Source organism: Tachysurus vachellii, chromosome 3 (genome assembly GCF_030014155.1).
Source record: "Tachysurus vachellii isolate PV-2020 chromosome 3, HZAU_Pvac_v1, whole genome shotgun sequence".
Lineage (NCBI taxonomy): Eukaryota > Metazoa > Chordata > Actinopteri > Siluriformes > Bagridae > Tachysurus > Tachysurus vachellii.
In genome coordinates, this window is record NC_083462.1 from 19,076,362 (window position 1) to 19,086,361 (window position 10,000).

At 41.7% G+C, this 10,000-nt stretch overlaps 1 protein-coding gene across 17 annotated transcripts in view; it reads right to left on the bottom strand.

The window, feature by feature from the left end:
• The window catches only part of afdna (afadin, adherens junction formation factor a), a 100,436-nt gene that overhangs the window by 34,169 nt on the left and 56,267 nt on the right, over positions 1-10,000 (bottom strand). For 11 of the 17 annotated variants that reach the window (XM_060866158.1, XM_060866167.1, XM_060866157.1 and 8 more), the window contains 6 exons: positions 7,356-7,561; positions 6,008-6,028; positions 3,935-4,080; positions 3,012-3,106; positions 2,135-2,400; positions 490-633 (listed from right to left, as the gene is read on the bottom strand). In XM_060866158.1, the coding sequence (XP_060722141.1) occupies positions 490-633; positions 2,135-2,400; positions 3,012-3,106; positions 3,935-4,080; positions 6,008-6,028; positions 7,356-7,561 (878 nt within the window). The remainder of the gene's footprint in view (positions 1-489; positions 634-2,134; positions 2,401-3,011; positions 3,107-3,934; positions 4,081-6,007; positions 6,029-7,355; positions 7,562-10,000) is intronic. The other 6 variants (XM_060866168.1, XM_060866160.1, XM_060866172.1 and 3 more) reach the window with 1 other exon arrangement.

Genomic DNA, 10,000 nt, shown 5'->3' on the forward strand with positions numbered 1-10,000 from the left:
AGACACAGAGAGAGAGAGACAGATAGAGATAGACACACAGAGAGAGAGAGACAGATAGAGATAGACACACAGAGAGAGAGACAGATAGAGATAGACACACAGAGAGAGAGACAGAGATAGACACAGAGAGAGAGAGAGAGAGAGAGATAGACACACAGAGAGAGAGAGAGAGAGAGAGAGACAGAGAGAGAGAGAGAGAGAGACAGATAGAGATAGACACACAGAGAGAGAGAGAGAGAGAGAGAGAGAGAGAGAGAGAGAGAGAGAGAGAGAGAGAGAGAGAGAGAGAGAGAGAGAGATGTTAATTATCTTTAGTCGGGTGAATTAAAATTTATTTTATTTTAATTTCATCGATTTTCAAGAAATCTCAGCTCAGATTTAGCTTGTGTGAAAGTAAAGACAACACAGTGTTTCTGCGTCGGCAACAGAGCGCCTGGTGTGACTCAGTGACTCAGGAGGAGTGAGAAGGACGACAGGAGCGACACTCACAGGGGGGATGTATGGCTCGTCCGGGGCACAGTGGTAGTTACTCATGAGCGCGTTGAGCTGCAGAGAGTTGAGCTTGAAGCACGTGTTGTTGATGTTCTGGACGTCCTGCACGGAGTACTTGTCCATGGTGAGAAGAGTCGTTGCCTGGAAACACAAGACATCACGAGATAGCAGACAATAAGTACAAGAACAATTTATAGATATTTTGTGGTGATCTAACCAGGAACAAAGAGCTCAAAATGACCATGAATCTAAACAAAACTCACAATACCGATGGGAAAAAAACAATATTGTGTTAAATTATTTACTTAAAAGCCCTAAATGAGTTTTGTTGCCATTCCAAATCACATAAGCAATGATCAGTGGCGATCAGTTACATGATCTCAGTATAAATATAAATACACCTGTTCCTGTGAGAGTTTATCAGAGAACACGCCTAAACTAAACAGAATGGCGTAAACCTCAGAGAGCTATAAAAGCAAGTCCGGGACAAAAGTTCTGGAAAAGCAGCAGCAGCGAGGGGTTCGGTTAGAAAAACAATTAAAAGCCTCCACTGTTAACAATAGGAGACAAGTTCAGAAAAAATGTCCACGTAAATAGTCTCTGGATGAAAAACACCAAGCAAGTGTTTGAAGAAAAAATAAAAAAATAAATAAAAGATTTCACACATTTGATCATGTGGTGACCTTTAGCCTGTATGGAACCGGTCCAAAATCTGCGGGTTTGAAGAATTCCAGATAAATCCTACAAAACCACAAGATATCGTGCGAATAAGGAAGCCGTAAGAAACATTTTGTGTTGGAGACTACAGTTAAAGGTGGGGTGCACGATGTTTGAAAGCCAATGTTGACATTTGAAATCACCAAAACAAACACACCCCTAACCCAAATGGGTGTCACCCCTGTTTTGATAGCTCCGCCCCACACATACATATGTAACCCAGGCAACTATTATGGGGGAACCTGTTGGGGCAGCTGGCCGAGGGTATATTTTTATCAATAAATGAACACAATGAGTAATACTATGGTAATACAGATGTGTTTTTGTAGTACTGTGTGTTGTACCGTGAAAGGTTTAGCTCCGTTTCACGTGGAAGACGTTCAGTTCTCTCCAGCACTGGAAAGCTGATCCTATATTAACACGGGTCCTACTTCTTGCCTTATCGCAAGCCTTTTTTCACTTTTCATTTTTATCCGCCATGTCAATGTTTCAACCGCTTTCTGCTAATGTCACACATGTGCACTGAAAACTCTCTCCACCACATATTGACAAGACACGCCCCTTTCTGCTACTTGGCTAGACGTTTGTTTTGTTTGTCGGCCTGACTCAGTTTTCTGAAGCATTTCTTAAACAACGTGCACCCCACCTTTAAAAGTTAAGACTTTGTTTTTTGCCCTTGATATTGCTCATCACCTTGACAACACCATCCCCCACTGAAGCATGGTGGTGGGAGCATTATGTTGTGGAGAACTGGTCAGGGTTGAGGGCAAGATGGCTGGATAAAAGCTGATCCATTTCCAGGTTCCGGTGTGTTTTAGACGAAACGTGTGCTGATCAGCTCTATAAGTGTGTGCACTTGATTTCATGAGGTGTTGCTAAAGTGCTAGTACATCTCCAGTTACTGTGTGTGTGTGTGTGTGTGTACCTGCACAATGCGGCTGAGGTGGCAGTCGGCAGCGAGCTCCAGACCCTGTTTCTCAGCCCAGGCCTCGATGTGGCTGAGCTGCTGCCGCAAGATGGCGCCCCAGTAGTGCGAGCACAGACCCGAGTCTGATTCGGTCACCAGCTTGTTGAACAGCCACATGTTGATGAAGTGGAAGAGCTGCGAGAACAGCTGGATAGTGAGGGCCGCGTTCACACGGCAACGTCGAAGCAGAGACATGGCGCCCGTCAGCGTGTGCAGCACGTCCTCTGAGGCACAGGAATCAAGGAGGACACGGTCACAACACGGCCGCTTCGTATCTCATAGGTAAGTATTCTGGTAATTATCCTTTAATTTAACTTTATTTCAATTAAAACTGGATTAAAAATGATTGACAAAAAAAGACAATTATAATATAGAATAAAAAAAAAAAATCTCGATATTCTAAAAATATATATATATATATATATATATATATAAAAAAAAAGAGTCTGTAATTAAAATAAATATTCATTTGGAAAATAATATATCTGAAAAAATAACAATAAAAACCCTACAACTTATAAAAATGATCAAAATCTAACAATAAAATAAGGCTAAAAAAAAACTAAATTAATTTAATAATTTCAACAAAAAAACATCCTTAAATTCAGATATTAAAATTGTTGTGCAAAATAATCTTAAACTTAAATGACAGACTTTTGATTAGACAGAAATGCAATTCACTTCAGCTGATCTGCTGTATTTTATTGAGCTCAAGGAGAATTTGCTCCTTCAGCTAGATTATTAACACTTATTAGGCATCACATGAACAAGATTTATTAAAACTGACTAACAATCTGGAATGAAGTCTGTGTGTGTGTGTGTGTGTGTGTCTCACCGATCTTGGGTCTCTGTGGGTTTTGTTCTTCAGGATCGTCGAGGAACGCCGGCATGTAGTTATTCAGATCTGACTGCAGGCAGTGAACCAGATACCTGAAGGGAGGGAAAATAAAACACAAAAATAAAACATAACACAAACACAATTTTTGAACTTGGACAAAAAAAACACTTGGAGAAAAAAAAAACACTTTTTTTAACACATTAATTTGGAATTGTAGCGACATGTTTAAAAATTATTTAAACAAAGATGCAAAACAGATGCAAATCATGTGCTTTTAATGTCACTTTTACAGGATGGGTGATGAAGTGAGTGGAGTTACTGATGCAATAATTTTATGCAAACCGAAAGATAACGATGCAGCACTACTCCCTCATGAGGGGTGGTCCGTAACGCAAGACTCCGAGAGGAAACACGTTAAACTAGGGTTGCTGTGATTGACAGGAGACAGGAGACACGGTCCATAGTATTTTCTGTGTGTGATGTGATATAAAGGCAGGCACTTATTTCCAGGGATTTCAGAACAGCGTAACAGATATTGCGTCATCGGGTAGGCGTGGCCTATTTGATAATCTAACCCTAACCATAGTTTTTGGTTGTTTATTTGTTTTCTAAAATAAATCTACCTGTATGACTGTTTTGTCCTTCGTAGTATGCTGTTTTTTTTTGAAAGAGGGTGTTTTTCCAAAACCTCTGGAAACATGCCCACATTACGTCGTGGTAATGAAACCCCTGGAATTTAGTGAATGCCGTGATATAAACACACATTGTAGAGCTGCAGTTAACGTTTAACTCTGCCTAGAATAATTCACACTCAGATGTATTTGGCATTAAATCTGAACCCAACAGTATTATAGTAGAGTTTTGAATAAATTTGACATTGCTAGCATAAACCAGTATTTTTTTTTTTTTGCGTCACTCACTTGAAGGCCATCTGTACGAGGTGCGCGAGGACGTCCTGGGCGTCCAGCGTGATGCGGCTCAGGTCTTTGTCCTGCTTGATGAAGTTGAGCAGCTCCGAGGCGTTGGCCATCCAGAAGGCCAGAGCGCCAGCGATGTTTTTCTGCTTCTGTAAGAGAGACCGTGTGTTAGCCATGGCACAGGAACAAACTCATGAGGGCCAGGAGAGGGGTTCTCACAGCCACAAGAAGCAGCAGCAGTCCCAGGACAGACGTGAGCCCCTGTCTGAACCACCCTAGCTCCCTCGCAACCAGACACCGCAGATCCGGGACTAACTTGCTGTAACCTCTCCACTGAGCAGAAATTATCTCATTTTGGTCTTTTTCCACTGCAACAGTTCCAGAACTAGCCGAGTATCCGATATTGAAGACCACGTCCACGTGGATGAAATAACGCTACTTGGAATAACGGCATAAAGGCATCAACAGTCACAGGAAATAAATCAAGAGCTCCACCTACTGTGGAAGCTCCATAACATGAACAGGACTTCATTCAGTAACAGTCTGCTTCTGTGTTTGAAGATTTTCCGATCAAAAAATAGATCTGTGAATAAAAGTGTGTGTCTAAACTAACGGTTTCCAGCGGATTTAAAACGCTCTTACCGATTTTCTTCATACACACGTGTGTATGCTGACAAACACCAATCACTGATCACAAATCAGCTGATTGACATGGAGCCACAACCAGAACTTTAGAGCTCATGAAAGCTAAAAAAACAACAGTGAAAGAGCTAAAATGTGCAATAATGCAGCTCAGCCACTGCAGCGTAACAGCTGCCACAGATGCACACTAACTCTTCCTGCTTATACAGGGTGCCGTCACTTTTTCCTTTTGTCTTATTTTATGGATTTTTTTTTTCTTGAGACTTTATTCTCCCTTAATGAAGTTCCTTAAAATAATATTTTATTTTAATTTTCTCATGACAGTAACCAGCTGTATAGATTTATTGTTCGATATTCTGTAAGCTGGTTAACCAACTTTTGTGAACCTCGACATCTTTCCTGCACCATAACGGCTGTAGCGTTGTGACTGTCGTCATGATAACCGCTGTTTCTGAAAACATGACCTAAGCCGTGTCCCACATGACGCACTACACCCCATGTACGCTAGTCTAGGGTCAGTGTTAAAAGGGGACTCGTGTAAAAGACGTTCGGTCAGCCGTCTTGAACTCGCCTTGTAGCTCCGCCCACTTTTCCTGTACGCAAGTAAAGCTGCAAGTAATGTTTAGAGCATGAAGTGTTTTTTGCTTGAGTAAGTACATCGGTACATCATCTGGGTTTATGACCCCCCAGTGACGCAGGTCTAGAACCTCAAGTACCAGGGGTTCCTGTGTAGTGGAAAAAGCACGATAAAGGAATTTAGGACCTTTATCGAGCGGTGTCTGGTTGCTGTGGAGTTTAATGTCCCCAGTACACAGCGAGGAGGGATACACACGGCCCAGGACACATAAAAACACACTTTCTGAACTGGAACCTTGTGTATACCACAAACACACACTTGCATACACTCATACACACCACACACACACGTTTTCCCCCTGACGGCGACGGCTACCACCTCCCCCCCACCCCACCCCTTCTGGTTTCAGCCATAGAATGCATTCAGAAGAACAAAAATATTAACCACAGACAACAACAAAAAATATATTTTAAAAGAAAAAAAATAAAAAAAGCAACAGAACACGAGCTTGTCTCGCATCCACACTGAAATGCAGGAAGCAGAAGGTAACATGAAGATGCCAGAATTAAAATGCTGCCAGTCAGAGATCGGAGTTTTAGTATCTCATGGTCCAGGTTGGAGCTGAATGAAGGGTTACGCTCGGGTTTAATATTATTATTGTTTTGTTTGGTTTTTAATGTCCAGCTGCCGGAGGAGGGATTATTGGCAAAGTTTCCGTTATGGGAGGGGCCAAGGCATGTAAGACTAAGCCAAGCTAACTGAGGAGGAGGAGGAGGAGGAGGGGATAATGAGCAGAGAAAGAGAGAGAGAGACAGACAGAGAGACAGACAGCTCTCCCTGGCATTACAGTCTCCTACCTGGTCACCTTCAGCAATCTCCTGCAGAGAGAGGAGGAGTGGGAAGAGGGGGAACAAACATCCGACAGGACAGAGAGAGAGACTGTCAACAACAACAACGGCCATGGCATGGACAGAGATATCACAGACATGTAAACACACACACACAAAACAAATGTACACCGTCCCTTCCTGACCTGACATTAGACACCAGGACAGTAACCAGTTTATTTTTTGTTTTTGTGTAGGAGCCATCAAGCATCGCGGCAGGATACCGCTTCCACAGTCGCTCGATAACTGCTTGATTCTGATTGGTCGGGGTTGGTGGTGTTCTCTGTAATTGCTAGCAACAGGCGAATCCCAGGTTTACGGTACTAAAATATAAGCTCTTTCTTATACGTTATCGTTTCTCTTAAAAACTTCATTTACAGACTTTGTATAAAAAAAAAAAAAAAAATTAAAAAAAAAAGCTGTAACTGTCTTAAGTACTTGAGTACATGGATTAAGATACAGAGTTTATAACAGATACACCAGGCCACACCCACTGAACAGGCCACACCCACACGATGCACATGTAACAAGTGCAGTGACTTATTGATTACTAGCGTGAACGCAGGATTAACCTTTATGATAAGGAAACGGTCTCAGACTTTGGTTTGAGGCTTTAAAAGTGTTTTTTATGAGGAGTAAAAGTTCTGCCCAGACATGTGGCACCTCACCGATGCCACAAGTACGCGCCTGGTGTGAGTGTGTATTCTCTCTCCATGTTCTGGCACTGGATCAGTCCAGACATGCAAGGACCTGTTTACTATTTGAACTCTCTTTATTTATAACCCTCTTACTTCTGCCACACAGCAGGACAGGCCACCTACGACTCGGGTGGCTAAACGGCAGAGTAAATAAACTTGCGGTGGTTGTTTCATTCTTCTGGCGCGAGATCACAGGCTGTGTGAGTCACCGCTCCTAAACTTTGCAAAGTTTAAATGGACAGGAGGGGAAGGGAAAACACACAGACGTACACACACGTTTTTTGAGCTGCGATGTATGTCGGCCTACACCTACATGAGCTGCTATGACAATTACAGCATTTACGCTACAAGGCTAATGCTGCTAACTGATGGTTTAGCATCGGCGCACACTCAAACAGGCTTTCTTGCATGTTGGTGTATGACACAGAGGCGTGGCCTAAGTAATGCATATACAATGTGACTCGTATATTTATGTTATCCAAATAAAGTATTCCAGAGTGTGTGCTGAGTGCGTAATAATGCTAAACTGCCTTCTTAGCTCCATTAGCCATGCTACATTTGAGGTAGTGTGTCACGTTTCTTTTATTCGTTGATGGATGAAATCGAAGCCGGGAACTCACCTGGATCACTCCTTCCATCATGCTCACCATCTTGTTGACGATGGCGATGACTTTGTGCGTCCGCTCGGAGGCACTGACGTCGGGTCTGTAGTGGCTGGACAGCACGTAGCGGCAGGTCATGTACAGGACGTAAGTAGGAGAGAGCTTAAAGTGCACAGTCGAGCTGTTGGTGTAGTTGATTATGGCCGAAAGGAAAGCATCTTCAGCTAGGCGGGGGAAACAATGAGAGTACTGTGTAAACACTGAGATATTAAATAGAAACCTTCACCTATTTTACCTTAACATCTATTAATGAATCGTTTGATGAAGCTGAATCAAAGTAAAATTCATTTGATTCTTTTGCTGTTTGGTTTGGTTTCATGCTGCACAAAATAATGAACTTTGTTGGTCACAGCAACTAAAAAATAAAAACAAACATCACTAACATGTAGAGCAGAATCAGTGCTAAATAAATTGAGAAAATGAATCATGAATCATTTAAGGATTCATTACCTAAACCACCAGTTTAAAACATTGCATCTTTCCAAATCTCCATAACATTTCCACACTTCTACAGCTTGGACTTTTAGCTCAGCATCTCAAACCTATAAAACTTTAACAGGTCATATTTGATTCACGTTCTACATTGGAGTCGATTCAGAATCAATTTGCTTTCTCCCTGTAATCACGTTGACGCAGAAAAGGACCGAGGCATAAAACACACCATGGATCGTTTCAGCACTGTGTGTGTGTGTGAAAGCACTTTAAAGTTCTTATCACACGACAGCACACAACGCTGTTGTTCAACAAATAAGGACCCGGCCTGAGACGAGTGATTACATTGTCCTGCTGTTCCTGTTCCCCACACAGACAAGCAGCACACAGCCAAACGAGAGGCTGCTCTGACAACGACCCTTAAATTAACACCAACATGAGCTATTATGTAATGTATGAGATCATCAGTACTGCCATCTTGTGGAGAGTCAGGGAAGTGACTTAGTGCGTTTCATAATCAGACATTAAAGGGGTGGTAAAACACGTTTTTTCAAAGGCTTGATTGTGTTTGTGGGGTGCACTGTAACATGTGTTCATGCTTTGTTTTTTAAAATTTTTTATTATTTTTCATATATTTTACCTTTATTCTACACTGCTCTGTCCCTCCTTGTAAAATGGTCTGATGGTTTCCGGGTTCTATGAAGAAAGTCCCTCAAAAATAGCAATGGGCTTAGATTGGTTAGCTGGCCCAGTGTGTTGTGATTCGCTAACCGCCTAGTGCACTTTTTTCGGAAACGTCACGCCCCTTACCTTTACCAGTAGTCTTATTTAATATTCACGAAGGAGGGGTTTATGTAAATATCGGGCTTAGTGACGTCAGCAACCCTGGAGGAATGTCGTGTAGTCCTTACCGGCCATTTGCTGTAGTCCTTAGAAATGGATTTCTTTAAAAGCAAATATCTCCCTTTGCTTAAAACTTTGAACGTTGTAACTTTGCAGATGTTGTTTATGCTCAAACAGGAATATTACACACTAGCTAAAGTTAGAAGTGAAATCGTGTTTTACCACCCCTTTAAGGACCGATCTGCGTGAATGCTGTTTATCACGTTACACTTATCTTTACGTGTTGTCCGGCCTCCTCCTCTCATCTCAAGTCTCTTTACTCTCAGAATTTCGTCTTCTTTTGGATTTTAGATCAATTTCAGCTCTGTCTGGTGTGTAAGAGTGATTTAGAAGATACACTTTATAGCATGTTTCACAGGTACACGAGTGGCTTTACTGCTTCAAATACCACAGCACAGATTATTATTAATACATCTGTTTCTATAGCAACAGCTTGTTCTCAGAAACGTTCCACAGTAAATTGTAAAAAGGTGCAACAAGTTGTTAATAAATAAGAAACTCTAATAGTGAGGGACTTTTTGCGAAATATGCAGAGTAACTCACTTCAATTCATCCATCCATCTATCAATCATCTACTTATCTAGCCCTCCATCCATTTATCCATGTATCTATCCATCATCTATCTATCGATCATCTACCCATCTATCTACCCATCTAGCCCTCCATGTATGTATGTATGTATGTATGTATGTACGAACGTATCTATCTATCTATCTATGCATCCATCATCTACCCATCTGTCTATGTACCTATCTATCCATTATCTACCCATCCATCCATCTACCCATCTAGCCCTCCATCCATCCATGTATGTATGTATGTATGTATGTATGTATGTACGTACGAACGTATCTGTCTATCTATCTATCTATCTATCTATCTATCTATCTATCTATCTATCTATCTATGCATCCATCATCTACCCATCTGTCTATGTACCTATCTATCCATTATCTACCCATCCATCCATCTTTCAATCTGTCTGTGTCTGTCTGTCTGTCCATCCATCCATCCAACCATCATCTACCAATCTGTCTGTGTCTCTGGCTGTCTGGCTGTGTCTGGCCGTGTCTGGCCGTGTCTGGCTGGCTGTCTGGCTGGCTGTCCATCCATCGTCAGTGTTTTTCACTTCTCTCACTTTGGTTTTTACACGTTGTCTGTACAGAGATGAACTGTAGTGCACTCACTGTACATGTTTCTAAATCCATCACATCTCAGAATCTCAGAAACAGGTTTTGTGCTTTGAAACAGTGTAAAAATAAATTGTG